General features: G+C 47.8%; 10 protein-coding genes and 1 non-coding gene across 11 annotated transcripts; 6 read left to right on the plus strand and 5 right to left on the minus strand.

Moving 5' to 3' along the window:
* The first annotated feature begins 1 nt into the window (after position 1).
* F4807DRAFT_340339 (uncharacterized protein) lies at positions 2-2,497 on the plus strand. Its single transcript, XM_047995366.1, has 2 exons — positions 2-1,523; positions 1,573-2,497. The coding sequence occupies exons 1-2, from the start codon at positions 137-139 to the stop codon at positions 2,250-2,252; spliced, it is 2,067 nt and encodes a 688-aa protein (XP_047857055.1). The 5' UTR covers positions 2-136; the 3' UTR covers positions 2,253-2,497.
* Positions 2,498-2,973: 476 nt separating this feature from the next.
* Positions 2,974-4,461, plus strand: F4807DRAFT_413401 (NAC domain-containing protein). The gene is made up of 4 exons (XM_047996872.1): positions 2,974-3,091; positions 3,221-3,371; positions 3,463-3,636; positions 3,787-4,461. Exons 2-4 carry the CDS (start codon positions 3,311-3,313, stop codon positions 4,014-4,016), a joined length of 465 nt encoding a protein of 154 aa, XP_047857056.1. The 5' UTR covers positions 2,974-3,091; positions 3,221-3,310; the 3' UTR covers positions 4,017-4,461.
* F4807DRAFT_413408 (adenosine deaminase/editase) lies at positions 4,462-6,159 on the minus strand. The gene is made up of 3 exons (XM_047996873.1): positions 5,909-6,159; positions 5,799-5,832; positions 4,462-5,724 (listed from the first exon to the last, which is right to left on the minus strand). The coding sequence occupies exons 1-3, from the start codon at positions 6,039-6,041 to the stop codon at positions 4,524-4,526; spliced, it is 1,368 nt and encodes a 455-aa protein (XP_047857057.1). The 5' UTR covers positions 6,042-6,159; the 3' UTR covers positions 4,462-4,523.
* A 99-nt stretch (positions 6,160-6,258) lies between these two features.
* On the plus strand, positions 6,259-7,752 carry F4807DRAFT_413410 (ribosomal protein L24e). The gene is made up of 3 exons (XM_047996874.1): positions 6,259-6,470; positions 6,691-6,834; positions 6,954-7,752. Exons 1-3 carry the CDS (start codon positions 6,420-6,422, stop codon positions 7,236-7,238), a joined length of 480 nt encoding a protein of 159 aa, XP_047857058.1. The 5' UTR covers positions 6,259-6,419; the 3' UTR covers positions 7,239-7,752.
* F4807DRAFT_413412 (Redoxin) lies at positions 7,753-9,210 on the minus strand. The gene is made up of 3 exons (XM_047996875.1): positions 8,817-9,210; positions 8,555-8,754; positions 7,753-8,281 (listed from the first exon to the last, which is right to left on the minus strand). Exons 1-3 carry the CDS (start codon positions 8,938-8,940, stop codon positions 8,108-8,110), a joined length of 498 nt encoding a protein of 165 aa, XP_047857059.1. The 5' UTR covers positions 8,941-9,210; the 3' UTR covers positions 7,753-8,107.
* Positions 9,211-11,142: 1,932 nt separating this feature from the next.
* F4807DRAFT_457336 (DUF1348-domain-containing protein) lies at positions 11,143-11,727 on the plus strand (the record flags this gene model as incomplete). The annotated part of the gene is made up of 3 exons (XM_048001022.1): positions 11,143-11,240; positions 11,299-11,576; positions 11,633-11,727. The coding sequence occupies 3 exons, from the start codon at positions 11,143-11,145 to the stop codon at positions 11,725-11,727; spliced, it is 471 nt and encodes a 156-aa protein (XP_047857060.1).
* Positions 11,728-13,683: 1,956 nt separating this feature from the next.
* On the plus strand, positions 13,684-15,229 carry F4807DRAFT_450223 (uncharacterized protein; the record flags this gene model as incomplete). Its single annotated transcript, XM_048000099.1, has 3 exons — positions 13,684-13,872; positions 13,933-14,347; positions 14,457-15,229. 3 exons carry the CDS (start codon positions 13,684-13,686, stop codon positions 15,227-15,229), a joined length of 1,377 nt encoding a protein of 458 aa, XP_047857061.1.
* A 675-nt stretch (positions 15,230-15,904) lies between these two features.
* F4807DRAFT_413440 (fumble-domain-containing protein) lies at positions 15,905-18,520 on the plus strand. The gene is made up of 3 exons (XM_047996876.1): positions 15,905-16,506; positions 16,582-16,864; positions 16,939-18,520. The coding sequence occupies exons 1-3, from the start codon at positions 16,216-16,218 to the stop codon at positions 17,787-17,789; spliced, it is 1,425 nt and encodes a 474-aa protein (XP_047857062.1). The 5' UTR covers positions 15,905-16,215; the 3' UTR covers positions 17,790-18,520.
* F4807DRAFT_t40 lies at positions 18,454-18,527 on the minus strand. Its single transcript has one exon. It is a non-coding gene; the product is annotated as a tRNA-Val (tRNA).
* Positions 18,528-18,742: 215 nt separating this feature from the next.
* F4807DRAFT_340586 (uncharacterized protein) lies at positions 18,743-20,786 on the minus strand. Its single transcript, XM_047995368.1, has 3 exons — positions 20,729-20,786; positions 19,624-20,677; positions 18,743-19,537 (listed from the first exon to the last, which is right to left on the minus strand). The coding sequence occupies exons 2-3, from the start codon at positions 20,428-20,430 to the stop codon at positions 19,055-19,057; spliced, it is 1,290 nt and encodes a 429-aa protein (XP_047857063.1). The 5' UTR covers positions 20,431-20,677; positions 20,729-20,786; the 3' UTR covers positions 18,743-19,054.
* On the minus strand, positions 20,761-22,093 carry F4807DRAFT_340588 (uncharacterized protein). Its single transcript, XM_047995369.1, has 2 exons — positions 20,991-22,093; positions 20,761-20,791 (listed from the first exon to the last, which is right to left on the minus strand). Exon 1 carries the CDS (start codon positions 21,858-21,860, stop codon positions 21,291-21,293), a length of 570 nt encoding a protein of 189 aa, XP_047857064.1. The 5' UTR covers positions 21,861-22,093; the 3' UTR covers positions 20,761-20,791; positions 20,991-21,290.
* Positions 22,094-22,096: the final 3 nt, after the last annotated feature.

The following is a 22,096-nucleotide window of genomic DNA, read 5'->3' on the forward strand; positions in this document are numbered from 1 at the left end:
TTGGGGGCTGTGCAGCAGTGCCACCACAAGCCGCAGCCTTCTGGAGGTAAACGGTATCTTATGAGTATTTTGGGACCTTCAACTGACCTAAACCTCAGTCCGAGGTTTAGCTGTACCAGGAAACGAATCCCGCAACATGATGCTAGCCGACGCAACATGCCCGCTCAGTTTAGAGACCAAGAAAACTGTCGGGAATCATCCACAAAACTGTCCCCCGATGCCAGTACCAACCCCGCCGACGATACAGTTGAAAACATCAACTCCAGCGTTGAAATTGCCAGCTGATTCCATTCCGTCGTCGACTACAACAGATGGCGACCGTGACTCTGGATATGTTTCACAGAGCACAGATTTAGCTGTAGAAAGGAAAAGCAACACCAACCATGGATCACCCATACTAAACTCTCTACCTCCTCGAGACGGAAAGGCAAAATCACCGCGTCGGGCTTCCATTTCTTCTATTCTATTGCCCAAAATGAAGCCACAACTCAACGTCGATGTCGACGAAGCCATCAATGAGCGATTCAAGGTCGTCCAGACCAGTTTTGAAAAGCTCCTCCTAGAACACATCCGTGATAACCAAACGGCCGGGGCAAAATACAAGCCAATGTCAACACGACTAATGATGATGGGCACCTCGTGTACTGATGCTAGTCCTTATCTCGTCGTGTTCTGCCACTCTGAAAGCAAGAAGCTCGTCAAACGGTTCATAACGGACCCTACAATCAAAGATATTTGCCAGCCCTCAGATCGTGATGTACCGTCCTTTAAAGTAAAGGTCATAGGCAACGCCCCCCAGCTCAAACTCACGAATTTACCAGTACAAATTACAGTCGATCACGTCCCTTTTGATACATTTTGCGGCACTCCCATCCGATTCACACACCTTTCTGATGAGCGCAATGCCACCTTTGGTGGATTGATCAAGGTAGTGACGGAAACGGGAGATACAAGAGTTTATGGAATAACCGCTGGACATGCGGTGGAAGAATGGAACAACGAACTCCAGTCAGCACAGGAAATCAAAGGCGAGAATGGAGACGATACTGAGCATCATGATTTGCAACCCGCAGTGAGTGAGTTATCTATGGATGAAATTGAGCTGCAAGAATCTTCGGATTCTGAGGATAGTGATATGGAAATGAACTCCTTCTTGGATACTCCATCAGATGTCACGTCCGACGGGAAGCCGGGGCAATGGTATTTTACTAAACCTCTTGTTCTCGGCTCAATTGTTGCACATCCGAGCGCGCTAGTAAGCACAGAATATCAGAAAAATCAGTATTACGATTGGGCCTTGTTTGAAACGAACGTCTGCAAGATGAACCGACTCGTCATTGACCCAGAGGAAGAACTGGTTCTCTCGCAGAAGCAACCTGGGACTACTGGTCAATGTTCCGTGTATATGGTTAGCGGCTCGGGTGTCAAAGAGGGCCAACTCTCTTCGACGCCCGGCCGAATCCTGCTTGGATCCGGGGAAGAATTTGTCAATACTTACATGTTGACAATACACGACAAGCGAGGTAAGACTTGCCCACTGGAAATTGATTCCGAGGTTAACCAATAACGCAGGCATATGCGACGGTGACTCTGGGTCGTGGGTTGTCGATTCCCGCACGTTTGAAGTTTACGGTCACCTTGTTGCGTCAGACGTGTTCGGCTCCGGATACGTTATACCTTTGGAAAGCATATTTGCCGACATCAAGCGGCATTTGCGCGCGGAACTGGTTACACTCCCCAACACCATCGATATACGAAATGCACAAGCGAGTATAAACACGGATCAACTCTTGACGAGCCCTGAAACTGAGCGTACGGACGCTACACCTTCTCCGCCCAGCTTGATTGAATCGCCATTTATTAGACCAGGGACGGATTCAGTTGATGAACGAGATACACATTATACTGGAATGTGTTCATCAACTGGAATGTGTTCATCAACTGAAATGAATCCACTCGAAACGGGCCCAATTACACATTCAAGGATGGTTTCAGTTGATGAACGAGAAGCACGTTTTACTAGTGTATATTCATCAAGTGAAAGTATTACACTCGGAGTAACAATTCCACCCTCAGGGATGAATTCAACCGATGAACTAGATATAGATACCGGAATCTATTCATTCACTGAAATGAATTTACTGGGAACGGATTCAATCACATATTCAGGGATTGATTCAATCGATGAACTAGATACACATACTCTATACACTGACCGAAATGAATCCACTCGGAATAGATACACTTACTAAGTGGATCTACCTCAGCCTCTTGGAAGAGATCGGACAGACGATTCTGGTTACATTTCGGTACCAGACACTACTCCATAACTGTAATATGTTGCCCTTATTACGCTCTTATTATACTAGCGCTAACTCGAGCAGTCCCGAATCCTCAAAGAGAAAACGCAGCTCTGAGTCTCCCAAATAGAACCACTTGTCCTGTCGGCTGCCTTGTCCAAAACATAGATTTCGCTTTTATTTTGATAGAACACATTTGAGAAATTGTTCACTTACTGTCATTATGAATCCCCTTAACAACTGCCGGCCTCACTTCCTCGTTCTCTTAGTATTTTCTCCAATACTCTCGTTCAGGTGATGCTCTAAGCCGGTATCGTCAACGTTGCTGAGGAACGTGTAGCGTCTCTATACAGACTCCTGGCATCAGGTAACGCCAGGTAAATAAACCCTTTCTGAAGTCAACCATCTTAGCTGTGCCTTAATCAATAGAATGGTGCCATATTATTGGTGTTTTTGTGTGAAGATATCTTTTTCATAAGGTTGTTGTTCATTATGTTCATATCTTGTAGCCTTACATACATTTTCCGTGGCCCAATACATCTCCACTAGGTGGATACCTAGCACGATCCTGCGGAGATGTACAAGCTTGAAGTAGCGTAGTAAACCCAGGTACCTAGGTATAAGTGCTACTACGGAAGAGGGTTGATCCTCAAGCGAAAAGTCAGAAAGTCTTGGCAACGCACAATTTCCCAGTGCCGGATGAGCCCCAACTTCAGGCCTCATCGCCCCGATTGAGAAGCTACGAACGATATTCTTCTCGACGACGGTAAAATTTCGCAAGTTCTCCTAGGGTAAGTTCGAGCGTTTAATCTTTCTTGTTTTAATTTTTGGTATACGTCACCTAATTTTAAGATCAACCCCTTCAATTAGAGAAGAAAATCAGAATATTCAAATCACTAACTTGTTCAAACCCCCACCAGTTTTCCGAAGGTTCTTTACCTGCAACCCACAACCCAGCACCACATCTTCGCGAACACCGACACAGAGAACCTCTTTCTTCACATACAGCCATGGCGGACGTGCAAGAGATCTTAAAGAAGAAGTTCGGTGGTGCCGCTCCTTCGCGAACTGGTACGTAGTAATTATCATGAAGCCCTTTCTTCTTGTTTTTACCTTCATCTTTTTTACTTTGGTGGGGGAATGATTATTAATTTTGGACTAGGTGGAAAGGGTACCCCGCGACACAAGCAAAAGCGAAATGTCGCCCGGAGCGCCAACGACGACAAGAAGCTTCAGGCGACCCTGAAGAAGCTCAACACCCAGCCTATCCAGGCTATTGAGGAGGTCAACATGTTCAAGAGCGATGGCAATGTCATCCACTTCTCTGCTCCTAAGGGTGAGTTGCGAAGAGTGTGAAGAGTCAGCATCGTCTTCCGAGCTTCGGCTTGGGGAGCATACTATACTTGACTTATTCCACCCTCCCCGTTGTTTCTTTGTTTGGGAGCTATTTATATGAAAAGGGACCATATAGCTAACGCTGTACCAGTCCATGCTGCCGTACCCGCCAACACCTTCGCCATCTATGGAACCGGCGAAGACAAGGAGCTTACGGAACTGGTCCCCGGAATCTTGAACCAGCTCGGACCTGACTCGCTCGCCTCTCTCCGAAAACTGGCCGAGAGCTACCAGAGCATGTCGAAGGAGAATAAGGAAGCCGACGACGACGATATCCCCGACCTGGTAGCCGGCGAGAACTTCGAGAGCAAAGTCGAATAGACAGGCAGCCTAATGACGCACCTTTACAAACGGACCAGACACCAGACTCCCTCCCTTTTATTTGAACGAACGGAATGAGTACGGGGAAAAACGAGGAAAAAAATAACGGGAACGATAATAGCATTTGGTCGACTCTCTTACACACGTCGCGAGATAGGTTGGGAAGGGAGTTTTCGGTAGTTCATCCTTTGCAAATTTACGAAGGGGGGATTTTCCCAACACTCGTCATTAATCAGGTAGTCTAGCGGATGGTTCCGTTTTTGCCTCTTTCCCCGCAGGCGATGGCAGACCAATTCCAACACACGCTACTGTAGCGAGTCTGCGCTGCGGTCTGTTTCTCCGTCAAAGTTCTGCTAGCAGGTCACTTACCTAGGCACCCCGGCGTGGTAGTGAGGAATCAATATCATTGCTTGTAGGTCCAAGAAGAAAAAAATTATTTCATAAACGGGTTGCCTTGTCGTCCTTGGTGATTTGTGCCTTCAGATGACGGATTGACTACCTAAATCCCTATAAGTGGAATGATTCATCCCCTAGATTCCGTACCCATCCTCTCAACGCTTCTGCTTTAGCTTCCCCCTTAACTCTCCTCCTAGCTTCTAATAATGCGGAGTCCTTCATCTCGCCGTATGTCTTGGCGCCTAGCGCATTTTGAATCTCGATTTTCACCAAGCTATCAATTTCCATCTCCCCTTCGTCTGATTGTTTGATGGGTAAGGATGAAGGCGAGAATGGGAGCAATAATAAATCAATCACCTCGACAGCAAGTCCCCAGAGCCTCCGCCTCGCGGCGAAGCTAGCTCCCCGCGAATCGGCGGAGGACTGCTTCCGCCCTTGCAAAACGCCGCCCAGCGTCGCTTCTTCAAGGCCTGAAAGCGTCCAAGCTAGGGCTAAGTTGCTGGGAGCCACGCCCGTCGTCCCTGCTATTTCCTTCACCTGCTTCTGAGAGAAGGCGAACTCGGCCGTCGTCGTTGAGACGGTGAAGGGGTGGAATGCGTAGCCCCCTTTCCCTTGGAAGGTAGAGGCGGACGAGGAGTTCAGGTATGCTAGACTGTTCATACGGCCCCCCTCGGCCGAGGAGAAGGCGCGGTGGCAGGCCGTGGCGCTGTATCGGGATGAAGGTAGGATTAGGGTTTGTAGATATGCGTTGCTAGGAGAGACTAGGAGTGCAGTTATGGAGGAGAGGAGAGATGTTAGTTGGTGGAGGGCTAGCTTGTCGGAGCAGGATTTGGAGAGTGTGGCAGGGGCATCTGGGCGCGCGGGTTTGCGGCGGACGATGCCTAGGTGGGAGAAATAGGCGCGGCCGGGTAGAGGTGCGGAGGGGGAAGTGGTAGAAGGACTGTCAGGTGTGACTTCAGGTGGTAATTCCCACGGCGTGGCGTCTTCTTGCGAGGCCATTATCAACTCCATGCTTGCGTCGCCGCAGGGCGCTTCGGAGCAGTACATGTGGAGGAGGACGTCTTCTCTCCATGTGAATGGCTGTCCGGGCCATAATTTATCTTCTCCTAGTTCTCCTTTTTGAGAATCGCTTATTTCGTCGCTAGTCCGCCGTCGCAAGAATTTAGACGAATCCCCCTGAGCTAGGGATTTGCATTCTTCCAACACAAAGCGGTTGAAGGCCCTTATGGCCAGCACCTCGGCATGCCAATCATGTAACAAATTGCCTTGTGCTTGTGCGACCTTTGAAGAGGGAAGACATTTCATGCCCGTCCTGCCTCGGGTTAGATAAAACTTCAAATTAGGGACCTCATGTAAAGAATATGATAACAGGCATAGCTGACCTACGCTATGGATATACACCACAGTTCATCATCCTTTCCTATAGTTGGGTATTAGTCTATGTCATGATATCTCTAAATTCACAAAATTCCACGAAGGTGAAGACTCAAATGTACCTTGAGCCACTATACCGGCCAGGGGCACCCATTCTCGCAGTCCATTACCTCGGACTTTTGGTTTCCTTTTTGCAGGCAGAGCATCATAGTGCTTCAGTACCAGTGCTGCGACATCATCTGGTGTGACGGTCATCGAGACATAGTCGACCTCTTATGAGGCATTGGTATCATGTATAGAATAATCTTTGAGTTGAGAATAGATCTTATAAGAAGATGCAGTATGCAACAATGGAGATATCACAGTAGGGGGGTTCATCGCCTACAATCACCAATTCAAAATTCCAAGTTCAAGTTCCACTTTACTGAATCCAGTCCGCCACATTCCTAGCGCACGAGCCACATCAAGCGAGACCCTAAGAGAAAAAAAGGCGGCTTAGTCATACAGCCCACACAAGTGCGCAACTTTGAGATTTACGAAATTCGTCCTCTTATCCTAATTCAATCAATCAACCACGAAAATACTAACACAACAGCAGTCCACCTAAGTTCTCACCACACAACAACCGTCATCATGAGAACTTACGACGACACCTTCTCTGGCCAGAGAATCTACCCTGGCAAGGTATGCTTTTTCTTCGTCAATTTCCATCATTCCGACCAATACCCATGATCATACCTTCAAATCATCACTGCGCGTTGAAAGGAAGAATAAAGAAGACCAGAGATGGATGTGATGGATTGGCCGCTCATAACGCCCGACCGCGAACATCATAACCTACCTATTTCATACACACAAGCGCGAGTACTGTCTGGAATTGAGTGCTAACCAAATCGCAAAATAGGGTAAGCTCTACGTTCGAGGCGACAGCAAAATCTTCCGATTCCAGAACGGCAAGTCCGAGTCGCTCTTCCTTCAGCGAAAGAACCCCCGCCGAATCTCATGGACTGTTCTCTTCCGAAGACAACACCGCAAGGGTATCTCTGAGGTACGGTTTCCATATCAATTACCATAGCCCATCGCGAAGAATGCTATTATATATCCGAGGATGCTTCAACGCTATGGGATTAGTATATGGTATAGGATAAGGGCTGATAAATAGTACAGGAAGTCGCCAAGAAGCGTACGCGCCGCACCGTCAAGTCCCAGCGAGCCATCGTCGGTGCTTCTCTCGATGTGATCAAGGAGAAGCGAACGATGCGACCGGAGGCCCGCTCCGCCGCCCGCGCCCAGGCCATCAAGGAGTCCAAGGAGAAGAAGGCCGCCGCCGCCGCCGCCAAGAAGTCCGAGAAGGCCAAGACCGCCGCCGCCTCCAAGGGCCAGACCCAGCGCATCGTCGGAAAGCAAGGCGCGAAGGGTGCCCAGCAGAAAGTCCAGGCCAAGACCCGTTAAAGACACGTGCCTGTGATTTTTTTGTTCTGGGGAAGAGCAAGCGGGAAGGACTGGTACGGACGAACTTTAGAGAGGACATGGCTTCGAATGGGGGAGATATAGTGCATAATTCACTAGTGTTGCCTCTCGCGTCTGGCGGCGTCTTCGGTGGGATATTTCCTCGATTACGAATAAAAAGAAACCTCACACACACACTCACATATGCAATTACATCTGTTCGGTTGGGGGGAATGCATGGAATGTCTCATGGTCATGGGAATTCTAACCTGGTAGCTTCATAATACCAGTTCGTTCTACGGTCTGACATTGTGTCTCGTGCGATTGTTTTACGGGATTCCGTTATGCCTTGTCTGCCTTCACGACTCATCCCCCGAGTTGCCTCCTCATGTCAGGTCGCTATACTTAAGTCAATATAGACTTGACATCAGTGACAACGCGGCTAAAAGGGTAAACGTTGTGGGCGCTACGAACAATTACGCTGATGAAATAGGTACCACGTCTACGATGCTAGGGTACATGACATTAAATGTGTGCTTTGAGTTGAGTCTATTGAGTAGTCTACCAGCTTCCAAACTCCGGTGCTATGAATATTCGTAGCTGAGGGGAGCTCGTCCCGGAGCAGCTAAGTCCAATCCTCTTGTTTCCGACCTGGGGGCATAGAAAAGAGGAGTGAATCCGCTCTTCTCCCCCATTTTCTTCCCCGTAGCTGACAGCTGTTCACTCTATGTTTGCTACCTAGCACGCTGTAGAATTGACTTCTGTTTTTTTCGTCCCCCTCCTAGCTTTCTATATGCGATGCGATATGGTAGAGTAGGTAGGATGGGTACTAAAGTAGGGTAGGTAGAGAATTCATTTTAGATACGATATTTTTATAGCTTGGCCAGGACGGCGTCGACGCCGGAGACGCTGACATCCTTGGCGGGCTCCTTCTCGGCGTAGACGACCTTGCCGTGGTCGACGACGATGGCGTAGCGCGCGGTGCGGGCGCCGAGGGTCCAGCCGATGCTGCTGCTGAAGGGGGCGCCGTCGTCGGAGGCGAAGATCTGGTGTTTTTGGTTTTTGTGTTAGCTGGGAATTAAGAGATAAGAGAGTGTTGGTATGGATGGCGGGGTAAAAAATCCAGGGCTACGGGAGCCACCAGCTAGGTATGTCGCGCATAGTGGCGTCCAATGGATTTCCCGCGCCCGTTGTAAAACATTCCCGTTCGAGAAGGAGACGAGGTGATACAGGATTTTAGGTAGTTGGGTTGGTTGACAGGGGGGGAAAGGGGGAAATATGGTATAAGAAATAAAAATAAAGAAAAGAAGAAAGCTTACGATCTCATCCTTGATGCCGTTGGCCTTGGCCCAGGCGGCCTGGACCCAAGCGTCGTTGAAGGAGATGACGATGACCTGGTCGACGCCGGCGGCCTTGAGCTGCGGCAGCTTCTCGATGTAGCCCTGGATGTGCGTGTTCTGGCAGGTCGGCGTGAAGGCGCCGGGCACCGAGACTAGGACGACCTTCTTCTCTTTAAATTCTGGGAGATTGTTAGCTTTCCTAAAACATCCGTTATGCCATTGGCGACTAGGAGATAATTACCCTTGCTGGCGTCGTACTTGACGGGCATACCGCACGCCGTCACGGCGCCTTGGTCCGGGTTGTAGGGGACGTAGGTGAAGGTGACGCCTTCGGGGAAATCGTCTCCGGCTTTAAGGGCAGACATTGTGGTTGATGTGTTTTAGATGGTTATTAACAAGGTAATTGTAGATTTCAATTTTCTGTTGTCTGAGACAAGAGTTCGAAATTGTTCTTCGTTTGGATTATGGAGTATATTCAGTAGTAGACAGGAAAAACAGACAAACTCAAGATGCGGGAGTTTGTCGCCTATATACCTTTGCAAGCTTCTAGATCTTTCAAACGGGAAGACAACTTCGGTTGTTACAGTAAGATGGACATTGAAGGCCAAGTCTATGTACCTAGGTATAATCAATACATCCATCCCACTTGCGAATTCGGAATTCAAGAGTCCCGCGTAAATCGATCCCACCAGCCCACCGAACGTTATGTAAGTATCGTACCTGCTGTGCGCCTGCTGTGTTAGTAAGTGGTGTAAGCGGTTTGCGGTTCAGGTAACCCATGCCAAGAATTCTGCAAGACCGTTTATTCTGGAATCGCTGCTTCCGGATCACGACATGTACATCATGCCCTCCTAAACCGTTAATGCGATGAAAGTACTGGACCTGTCCAGGTGGGGTAGACGAACCTTGATGGATAAGGAGAGAGGAGGGGGAGGGGGATAGGGGTACCTACTTCTCTTCGATTGCAACATGTTCCTTCTGTTTTCTATATCCGCTGCAGAATTTGTAACAAACGAAGATCAAATAAAGTCTAGTTCGGTCTAAATTACCAAGCTAAGCACAAGTGCTATACTCCTAAACGCAGGTGCGGCCATCTATCCGTTCGTGCGCCCAGGCGAGTATTTCGTCATCTAGCGCTATCCACAGCTATAGTAGAATAATACGGAATAATACATACCTCTTTGAAAGCATCTTAATATTATCTCTCAACATGAAGCTACATTCGGTTTCCGAGACCCGCACCACCAGGCAGTATCCTTAGTAATACATATCTAGTAACGCTCACAAAATCCGGCGACGTATTACTCTCGGCATAAAATCAAAACCCCGTCAAACATACGACTACGACTGTTATTCAACGTTTGGGGCAAGGAAAATATTTACGTGCGTATTCCAGGAACGGGACTGTGAACTATTCTGGGGACATGGTACCTAGTAGCTGTCCTGCTCTGTCAGCTATCGACCCGCAAGAATGTGAAGCTATGTGGGGGCGCGTGGGCAACTATTAGCTGCCAAGATGAAAGGGGCATGCGAATAGTATTTGGAATTGTTACATGTAGATAGCTTCGTCCTATACCGGTGTTTGAAAAGACGCGCGTGTAAGCGCGCGATCTGGTGCGATGGGCAATGTACAATGTACAATGACATACAATGACATAGCGTATCAGAACGTTAGCTAAGAGAGTAACAATATTTGGAATATGTCACCGACGATGTGACCTAATTCCAAATTTTGGCTATGCAACTACCCAGCTAGCAGCTTACGTACATCGCGATAGTCTGGGTTACTTATGAGTCAAAGATTGTATTTGAATTTTTCGTAACCTGTTGAATTTTGGACCGCCTTCTTGACCATACTTCTCAGGGGTTGCGTGTTAAGTCAGATGTATAGCGAGTGCGGTATAGGGCCGACGATGAAGTCGCCGAGATAATCACATTCGCCCTTTGCGAGGCATTGAATCCTTCGAGTGAATCTCCATAATATCACCAATATCAAAGGATACCTAATACTGGAGTTTCAGTGGGTAGAGACATCAATTCGAGCCCGGCCAGACGCCGCTTCGATTCCATTGGATCCCGCCGGACGGGAATTGGAACAGAAGAGACGGATACTCGGTCTGGGACGCTTCGGAGGCCGAGGAGAAGCAAAAGTGGCTGCTTGGATTATATAATCGCACATTTCACACGCCTTTTCCATCCGGATTTTCTCCACCAGATTATGACGTTCAGTTAGGTTAGACAGGTTAGAATGGGTTAGGACATACTCAATATTTACGCCCTTCATATTCCCGAAAGCGACCGAACCAATTCCGGCAGGATAAACGCCTGCACGTGGGCTAATTCTAGTATGCGATTTCAATACTTTGCTTCTTTCATCGGGGGACAACTCAACCACTAGTATACCTACATGGTGCGTTACTCATCAACATACATGAAGACTAAATCTAAGCGAATATGAGAAAATATAAGAAGTCGTGATAGAAGATATGTAAAAGCAGTAAAGTTAACATCTACATCGATAAGTGCCCAAAAGTAGAGAGAACCACTCAAGACATAAATCTATCACAATGGCAAGTGAGAACAAGGGAAGACCTCCGTACCCCCCTTTCACGGCGGAAACGGCCCAGGTCAAAGTGAAAGCGGCTCAAGATGCCTGGAATACTAAGTATAATTCTCCTCTATTGCTCGTCGGAGACTAATATAGGGGCTAACGTGATCAACAGAAACCCGGCGAAAGTGAAGCTCGCTTACACACCGGACTCAATCTGGCGTAACCGTGACACCTTCCTGCAGGGACGGGACGAGATCGAGGCCTTCCTCACTAAGAAGTGGGAGCGCGAGAATGGATACCGGCTCCGCAAGGAATTGTTCTCTTTCACCGACAACAAGATCGCGGTCCAGTTCTGGTACGAGTGGTACGACGAGGAGGGCCAGTGGTGGCGCACGTACGGCCTCGAAGATTGGACTTTTTCTGACGACGGATTGATGAGGAAGCGCCAGAGTAAGTTGCTTCTGTTCCGGCTTTTGGTATGTGTTTGCTAACTTAGGTGATACTAGTGAGTGGAAATGATGTCAAAATCACTCATGAAGAGAGATGGTATAAGGACGGCGTAGACGTGAATACTGTCGATATCTCTGAGAAGCATTGGTAGAGGGGGCATCAATATTGAAGAAGAAAAGTACGGGCGGTCCTCCCCAATCTCGAAGAAATCAAAACTACGACAAAGTAAGAAAGATAGTGCCTACAAAATTTGGTATGAAAAATAGAAATATTTTCGAGCGATATTAATCGCTTCCGCTTCGTGCTACTCGGGGTAATCTTTCGACAGACAGGAAGAAGCCTAGAAAGGGAGAAGAAGCTGTCGTAAACCCCCTCATTAAACCCGATTTATAAGCATGCATCGTATCAGCACTAGTGAATGAGGCGCGCGATCCAGCCTCTTAACATATACGCGCATGTGTGTGCATAAGGCGTTGGGCTCGTGTCTTAACGTACCAGCCACATGGCGCATCCTACCTCAAGCACATGGCACTGGCATTTAAACGTCCTTGGGATGCGTCTGAAACCGGGATGAGCGAAACTACCTACCTAGCCTAGGCACGATATACATACCTACTTGGTTCTTAGTTGTCATTGACAGTGTCATTGGGGCTGAAAATGGCGTATATATCGTACGACAGAAGACGCGATGGGATAAGGGAGGCCTACTTTGATCATTGCTTGCGAGCTGGCCATGTCATTGGTCCAATGGACTATCCAACGAAATTTGATTTGAGGGAAGATTACTAAGAATAACTAGATAATTGACGGATCTCACGGAACTCGACAAGCCTATTATATCTGTTGATTCGTCGACGTATTATGATAATAGCTTCAACTACTGGGATAGAACCCAGTGATGCGGTACGAACGGTGTCTAGTTTGATTCGATTCAGTAGTGAAGAAGCCAGCGTATGCAGCTGGGAAGAGTGCTTTAGGACAATTGGAGTTATCCCTGCATCATAAAAGCATCGTGAACTTGAGGGGATACGCAAGTCAAAAAGAAAAAGGGGCTTGTATAACAATGCAGGGAACCTTTTAGGAACAAGATTAAGCTCCGATGCTGCATGACATCAAGACCCTTGTATCCGATCAATCGTAGATTTTCTATCCCCGATCGTATTGTGGGGATACAGGGGTGGTCTTAGATCTCGAGATTTAGATCAGGGGTTATTCTTTCTCGACACCACTAGATTCTCAGCTTCAAACACTAAATGTTCACTGCTTCAGCCTCAGCTCCCTTCTACAACTCTGCGTACTACATTGTAATATCGTTTTGATGTGATGCCTGCTCATTCATTCTCGTGAAACGTCAATTCTATTATTGCAACGGCTCGTGTTTGTCGCTCGGTCCTATTGCTGTATCACGTTCTTATTAAAATCCCATAATCCATTCATCATAACAATTTCATTTCTCGTTTCTAAATAACCATCTACAAGAGGAGCACCAAAAAAACTGGTTTCCTTATACGGATATAACCGTCGGAGGACTCGCCAGTTTCCCATCGGGCTGGTTGGTCTAGTACTGGCCTGCTTCTTAGTGAACTATACTGAGTCACAACTAGTGTCACTTATCCAAAGAGGTAACTCATCCGACGCATTCATTACTGGTTACTTCTAAGCTGTTGATGGCTAGCTGGTCTTTGGGTATATACCAGCGTGGCAAGTAAGGCGTTGTCTTATCCAATTATTGACCTTCTGTCCAGCCAGAAAGCTTCGGGCCACGACTTGCTAAATTAGTGATAGAGGATATGTGGATTCGTATTCGAGGAGGCAGATATGGCGTGTGTCACGATGAGGAGAATTTATCATAATAGCTTCATATGGGTTCAGCTCTGGCGTCGGACTGGTAGCGTTTTTACATTAAGTTCAGGACTTCATACCCGCTTAGCTCTCCAATACTTCCACTTAGTCTTGCTCTTTTTCGGTGTTATATACGCGAGGACTTCTTCCTTATTTCATGCGTCTTAGTAGGCGACTAATCTCTAATCTTTGCTATTCACATATACGTGAAACGTTTCAAGAGCTGAAGATTTTCATCTATCAATCATTCTATCTATAATCCACAATGGGTCTTATTTCACTCAAATACCGACGACCAAAGCATGTCAATAAGGAAGAATTTCTACGCAGCTATACTTCCATCTCAGAAAACGAGACGGGAAATCCTTCACTTAAATCAGGGCACTCAGGTCCTCCATCGGGTGTACCTGACGCTCTTACGTTTGACAGGATCATCAACGGTGGAACTTGTCCAGTGAGTCACTTCGTCGACGTTGAACCGTGATCTACATGCTAACAAACTGTTGTCTTACAGCCATGTACCATCCGCGACTTCATGAACTACCTGATCTACATTGAGCACGCAGCCGAGAATCTGCAGTTCTTCCTGTGGTATCGTGACTATGTCAAGCGTTTCAACGAGATTAACATCTCCGAAGCTCAGCTCTCTCCAGAGTGGACACAGACGATGGAAGATGAGGCCACTGCCAAGATCCAGAAAAACGCCGTGGATAAGATGAGAAAGGAGCCGAAAGTTGCTGTCATCTTCAAAGGAACCGACTTCGAAAAAGGGGCCTCGGATACTGTCGTCGAAATCAAAGACCCCTTTTCAACACCACCTCCAACCCCAAGCCTCAACGACACCACATCAATCTTCTCAGGCTCCCAACTATCTAGCCATCAAGTTCAAGCTCAAGACGCATTCAACGCCGCCGGTGCCACACAACCATGTAAGTCATTCTCAACACTCCTTGCCCATCCCTCTTCTCTTCTCTCTCTTTCTTATACTTCCTTATACAAAAACAAAGACATATATAGACTAACACCTAACGCCCCTAGTCACCATCCAACCCTTCCGCGCAGAACTAGACCGCGTGATCAGCACGTACCTCGCGGACTCAGCGCCGCGGCAACTGAACCTGTCCTCGCGGGAGCAAAAAGCGGCCATACAAGCGCTGTCGCGCACGACGCACCCGTCGGCGCTGCGATCCGTCGCGCGCGGCGTCGAGGCCACGCTGCGCCGCCAGGCCCACCCCAACTTCGTGCGCTGGAGCATCTGCAACGGCAACCCGGCGCGCGTGACCTTCGCGCGGGGTCTCGGCGTCGGGGTTATCGCCTGCGCTACGCTGGGCGCTCTGCTGCTTACGCTTAGCGGGGCGGCGCGCGGCTGGAGGGCGCTTTTCGCGGTGGGTTGGGTGTTGGGGATTGCGACGTTGGTTGCGGCTGCGAAGGGCATGTGTGTTGTCCTGCATGGACTGCATCATCGGCATGTGAGGCCTTGGGAGTTATTCGAGGATCCGTGTTCCTCTTCCTCTTCTTCCCCAACCTCCTTCGACGAGTCGGAGCTCGAGGAGCAGGGCAAAAGGGGCAAGGGGAAGAACAGCTTCGACTCGTTCGGCTCGAGTAACAGCTACGAGGACGAGCCGTGGGTGGTCAGGTACGAGCGCCGCGGTGTCGTGCGCAGGGTGTTCGACCGCGAGGTCTGGATCCGCGAGCCGGCGCTACGGCAGGTACAGGATGTTATCTTCGCGCAGTCGCTGCTGGCTGCGGTTTTGGGGGCTGCTGTGCTTACGGCTGTGTTTGTTAGTGTGCCGGCTGGGGGGTTCTTTTGATGGTGTGTTTTCGTCTCGTTGGGTTTGTTGAGTTTGGGTAGGCTATGGATGGGTTGTGAGTTCCGGTAGGGTATACTATATGAGGAGTTCAGGGGCTAGGTTAAGTCGATCTGCTTGTTTTTCGTTTACATGTATACGAATGAGATTCTATGAATATGAATATCTCCGTGAACCTGTCAGAATACTTGAAATATATATATAAGAAGTTTTCTCTATGCCGCCAAGTCCTCTAATTGTTTCCAGCTTAGGTATTCAAGTGTAGCAACTCATTTTAGAAGTTTGCCATAGACCTTTGACTATAACAATTGCTGAGCTATCATTGTAAGTTAATATGAGCTTGTAGGAATACTATTTATTTCGACGAGTGTCTTGGATCTTTGGACATGAATATTGTGTTAAATGCTTGGCTTGTATGATGCGTACCTACCTAGGTACCAGTTCTGAGAATAGGAGAATAGGGGTTGCGGATCTCGGTCTGACTTACATAGTAAGTCTCGGTTAGGCGCATGACGGATAGGGCCGCAGATTGGCACGTTACACGGTTACGTATGAGGGGTTTTGGCAGGTGGGCAGCGTTTCTTGTACTTGGTTATCGATAACAAGATAGGCGTTGGTGGCATGTCACTGCGGAGACGAAATGTTGGAATGATTTAATCTCATTTGCCTTGTTCAACTTATGGATCCAATTCTGTCCCACCGAAAACCAGATCGCTCCCTATAGCCTTACTCCGTTAACCGGATATTAGATATCTTTAATAATCCAGATGTTGCAATTACTATAGCCATAAGCCACCAGCCATATCTCTAACTCGCCGAACACAGATCTGACACTCGGTCGAGAATTCATGCCTCCCTGATCATCTCCCACTTTCAGGCTTCTGAGCCAACAGAAGCTTCCCATTCCCTCCTTTGATTATATCTTACTTCCTTATTAACCCCTCTTTCGCTCTTCTTGGCGTTGATTGATCCTAGCCGAACGAGAAAAGATGTCTGGAGATCACTACCAGGCCGAAGTCGCGATTGAGGATGGAGAAGACGATGCGGCGCAGCAGGCGACCGGAAGACCGCGAACCATGACAAGCACGGCCGAGATCGATAGCACTATCACACATCCCGGTTCTGTTCGTATAAATGTCAAAGGCGCATTCATCGTCGACACTCCCGAGCAACCTGGCACTCCGGCAAATCCATCCGGGTCAAGTGGGAATGGCTACCATGAGACAAAGGATATTCGTCTCCCTAATCATACAGCTGTCATCAGTCATATCGCCGTTGATGTAAGCTTCTCCCAGCATGATCGCGAGTTTGCGACTTCATATCAATTAAGCTTAACACCCAACTGTTTCTCCTAGATCGGTGGATCCCTAGCGAAACTGGTGTATTTTTCCCGCGAGGCGCATTCGACCGACCCAGGTGGGCGACTCAATTTTCAATCTTTCGAGACGGATCGCATCGACGATTGTATAGAGTTTATGCGACACCTCAAGGACAAGCAATTGGCTCTCAATGGCTCCAAGCCGGGCGAGCTGTGCGTGATGGCGACTGGGGGCGGCGCTTACAAGTATTACGACAGAATACGACAACGGCTCGATGTTGACGTCCTAAGAGAAGATGAAATGGAGTGTTTGATTATTGGTTAGTCACTTCTAGTCATATCGGCTTTAAAGGCAATGGGGGTAATATAGGCCGATATACTGACATTGCGACAGGCCTTGATTTCTTCATCACCGAGATACCCCGCGAAGTCTTCACTTACTCCGAAACGGATCCTATGCACTTTGCTTCGCCTAATGCTAATATATACCCCTATATGCTTGTTAATATAGGATCTGGTGTTAGTATCCTTAAAGTGTCTGGGCCGCGGACATATGAACGTGTGGGTGGTACCTCTCTCGGAGGGGGCACGCTCTGGGGTATCCTTTCGCTTCTCACACCCGCCGAATCGTTCGACGAGATGTTAGATATGGCCGCGCATGGCGACAATGCCAAGGTCGACATGTTGGTTGGCGATATTTACGGCACTGATTATGGTAAAATTGGTCTAAAGAGCACGACGATCGCTAGTTCCTTCGGTAAGGTTTTCCGCATGAAACGGGAAGCGGAGAACGAAGCCGAAGATACGGGTGGACTTTCCAATGGGGATGACCAAAATCGAAGGCAAGAGAAGCAGAATTCAGACCAAACTTCCTCGACTTCCTCGCAACCGCAGCAATCGCAACCTCGTCCTACGTCCTCTAGAGCTAGTGAATTAGCGCGATCGCGCTTCTCCAGCGCCGATATCTCGCGGTCTTTATTATACGCCATCAGTAACAATATCGGCCAGATTTCCTACCTACAGTCGCAAGTACACGGGCTTTCCCGTATCTACTTTGGTGGGTCCTTCATTCGCGGGCACCCCCAGACCATGAACACTCTAAGCTACGCTATCAAGTTCTGGAGTAAGGGCGAGAAGCAAGCCTACTTCCTACGTCACGAAGGTTACCTAGGTTCCGTAGGCGCATTCCTTAAGCACCAACCTCGGAACTGGGGTCGCAGAGGTAGTTTTGAGGCAACCCGGTAATCCGAGGAAAGTTCAAAGAAGGAGAGTGGTGAATGATTCCTCATGATATCCTATGATAGGAGTTTCAACAATTCATGATGGTGATAATGCTAATCACAGGTCGTGGGAAGAGGAAGGGAAGAGGAGACTTGAGTGGACAATAAAACGTCGCCAAGCCCGAACGATATGTGATGCTGAAGAAATACCAGCATCTCCACATCGTTCTATACCTAACTACCTGCTCCTCGCTCATTACCTACCTACTCACCTACCTAGGTATGTCTCGCCATACTTGCGTCGAGACGTCACTTGTATGATGAGATAGCATTATTTTATGTATCGAATTGCCGAATAAGATATGCATCGCGGGCATGGTTTAGACGCGGAAAATACAGGATACTCAATAGATTAACTTATATTTTATTCGACGCCCTGAAATCGTGCGTGATGCTCCACATCAACAAGTGCATTACACGCTTTTACCATAAGAACTAGATAGAACAAAAGTGGTCGAATAAACAAAAATCTGCGTAGAATAATATTTCATACCCCGCCACTAAGAAGTTTATAATAAATCATATATCACATTCTCGCAAGGGACAAACTAAAATTCGATAGACAAAATAAGAACGAAAAGCAACCCATACAGACAATGTCTTAAATATGAGAAAAAGCAAAAATAGGATGATCGAACCCAGGCTCGAACTGGGGACCTTCAGTGTGTTAGACTGACGTGATAACCAACTACACCATCCGACCGTTGATAGAACCCCTCTAGAGAAGGTATATGTCACTAGCTCATATGGAGAGATGCAATTGATTCGCTGAGAGTTTGGTGTGTGTAAGTGGGGATAAGGGGGAAGCGAACGAATAAGGATGCTAATTTTACACGGATATAGTGCTAGCATAAAAGTATGCACCGCTTGATCCATAACTATAGCACCATGATGGGCAGCTATCAAGCCAACTATACAGTGAAAAAGTATTGAGTTTGCTCAACTCAGCCGACGAATATGGAGAATACTTACGTCCAAGGTAACAGAGTGCTACTAGCTAATTATGTAGGGTAATTATAGCAAGCAAGATATCCTTTCGTTTTCAATTTATCGCGGTACATATAAAGGGGGTCTATCTGTGTAACTTGAAGAAATATAGAAAATGTATCGCTGCCACCTATGCTAAATGTTCTGGGAAGCAAAAGGCAGCGCTAGGCTCGTCAAATAGGTCCGCCCAATCCTCCCAGATGTCCTCATCCGCATGTTTATGTGAAAACATAAAGGGTAATGTTATATTTCCATGTCCTTCGGTTCGGGAGAACCGTACCATTCAAGATTCATATAGGAATCCTGGTCCGATTCATCGATGGTCTCAGATGTGATAGTCGTCGACTGCTCATCAGCCCCTATTTCAGAATAATATGTTAAGGAAGGCGAGTCGTCGAAAGCCGGTTCGAGGTCCATAGGGAACAATTCATGGTTCATTTGCCTATCCGCGTCCTCGTACCAGACTTCGACATCCGCAAAACAGTCCTCTCCAAATACCTTCTTGAATTCAGTCTCTATGGCTTCCGATGGATGGATGCAATGTTCATGCTCTTCCCCGGGCCCGAAGACGACGCAAACAGTAGGTGTGTGGTCTGCAAAGACGCAATGCTTTGCGTGAGCGGCACCGAGGGAACATTCCTCATCTGTACCATGGCGGTGGCTCGGGTTGGGGTCAAAGTACGTAGGACGAAGACCGGGAAATTTACAGCCGCAAGTGTACGGACGCTACCAACGACATCAACACTTTGTTCTTTATACCTCTTATATGGCATAATTGTGGTCGATGTGATCAGGGATTAGACGTAGCATACCTTTGGGGCTTCTACCAACGACACGTATGTAGGCTTGTCGTACAGTGAATCGTCGTCGTTAGAGCTATCGAAACTGCTTTGAGAGCTACAAATGGAGTGGGTATGCCGAGGAACTTGGAGATCTTCAAACAAGACCTCTTCTAGGCTACGCCTATTGTTGCCAAATCTATCTGGGGATGAAAATACGCGATAACCATTCGAGAGAAGCATCGATGGTGGACTGGATCTGGTTCGGATATATCTAAGCTGAATGTCAAACAGCGCCTTCTTTTGACCCTGGGTGATCTCGTCGTAGCTGGCGAGTAAAGCCGGGTCGATTGAAATAAATTTAGCTTCCCTCGGAAAGCCGACCTGTTGAGCGAGGACTAAGATCCGTGTCTCTCGCAATTGTTTCCGTGGAGCACCGACGATTGTATACAATTTACCATCAGGCGCTTTATAACCTGGGACCCAACATATATGGGCTATGGGTACATTGGAGGCTTCAAAGGTCGCCAGATTGACAACATAGACTTCGTTCTCCTTACACCTATAGCTATGTATGGGCACCCAGACGGGGGACTTATCGATCAACGTGTCTGTTGGAATTATTACGCCATGTGCTTCAGCTTCGTAAATGTCGCCTCGGATATCATCCCTCAATTCGGCTGGGTTGCTAAGTACTCGCGGCTCTTGCTTATTAGACCCTTCCAACGGTTGAACGATCAGAGTTGGTAAGGGAACCGTGAGATCTAGAATAGGTGACCGGACGAGGGTATTTTGATGGGACCAGTGATAGTTTCGAACGGATACACGATATTCAGCCATGATTGCACTTTAATTCTTGCTGTGGATCATACATGACTGCGCGTCAACGGCGGGTATATTAGTGTCAGAACTTGACAGGCATGCTAGGAACGCTGAAGCCGCCAGTAAAGGATCTCGAGTGGTTAGGCTCAAACCCTTGGCAGACGCGCACGTAAGTGGCCTCTCAGATCTAAGCCTAGCAATTTTTGGAAAACCTCAAAAAGCAAATAGGTACGCGGGGCCGAGATCCTTGAGACGCGTTGCATAACTAGGTCTGCTTAGTAATTTTAATATGCATAGATTTCTTCGCAACACGCACGCACTTGCAGCATCACCCAACCCAAATCGACCAATCGTGAAGATTATTTCTGCAAGAAAAAGGCTGAGGGGTCAGCGTGAGCTAGACCAGCTAGACTTAGGTAGCAATGCTCGATGACTAGCATCTCTATGGTGAAGCGATCGACTAATGCGGCTCCAAGGATGATGGGGCATAGGGCGGCACCAAGACATTAATAGACGTTGGATATAGGTATTAAGGTAGCCAGTTGTACAGGTACCCAACTCGAGATACAAGTGCGTACCTTTCTTAGACGCGGGAGGTTGACGCATGAGACGAAGCGAAAACGGGTGGCTTGATTAGCTCAGGATCTCGCTTGGCCGATATGAAACTCTTTAGTGCAAGTCACCGATCGTCGAATCGTCGATGGCATGCTGATCATGGCTGAGTATGGGGGACTAGCGGACATACACCGCATTAGTCTAGCGTTTGAGTGTCGAGCATGGAGTATCGTGAAGGTCCTTGGGTCTTAGCCATAGATTTCACTCTCTTGCTCGCTTGCTTGCCTGCCTTCTCTCTTGTTTGCTTGAATTATTTATGACGCCTAGTCATTCTTGGTTGGAGATTTAGCCTCCCCCTCCCTTTTCTCTTTTCTCCCTAGAACGCCTGCTACCCATTCTTCGATCTCTCGCTCTGCTTCCTCGTCGGCTGTGGCACCAACACGTCCGTAATTTCGCCGTGCCATCCTCCTCAAATCGTCAACACTAGAGACATCGAAAGCCCAGGCTAGACCTCCGGTAATCATGATTCCGAATCCCATCACGTGAAGAGTAGCCAAATTCAGAGCCTCCAGAGCCATTAGGTTATTGTCTGCTGGTATCTTGTCTACTGGTCGATTACTTTGATTGTAGAATTTAGGTACTGTGGCCGTATATTTCCTGGCTATTGAGCGCCTCGTGACGAGGGTTGAAAGAAACATAAAACCCGCGCCTCCGAAGAACAAGCCTAATTGTTTTAACGAACGCTGCGAGAATATCGGCGGTCGAGGTCCAAGGGGTTGTATCGTGTTTTCAATGGGCCGAAGAGGCTGTGAAGGCTGTGAGGGCGGAAGAGACGTTTCTTGCGAGGGTTCTCTATCCTTCGCCATTGTCATAGTAGTCCCAAATGACCACATTGATGTCTGTCTATATCGAAATAGCTCAATTCAAGGTAGGAGGTAGAAAACGACGAACTGTTATTCTGAATATAAGCGAGCGACATGTGTATTGAAGAGTCAATTCCTAATTGATGGAAATTCGGCCTTCCATAGAAATGGTTGAAAGGAATTTAAAAAATTAAGGTTGGAAGTTCTTAGTGTCGTGTGCTAATTAGAATTTAGTTCTTCCCAACTTCGAAGCTGCTCCTTCCTTC

The sequence above is a fragment of the Annulohypoxylon truncatum genome, assembly GCF_022578515.1.
Source record: "Annulohypoxylon truncatum strain CBS 140777 unplaced genomic scaffold F4807scaffold_6, whole genome shotgun sequence".
Taxonomy (NCBI): domain Eukaryota; kingdom Fungi; phylum Ascomycota; class Sordariomycetes; order Xylariales; family Hypoxylaceae; genus Annulohypoxylon; species Annulohypoxylon truncatum.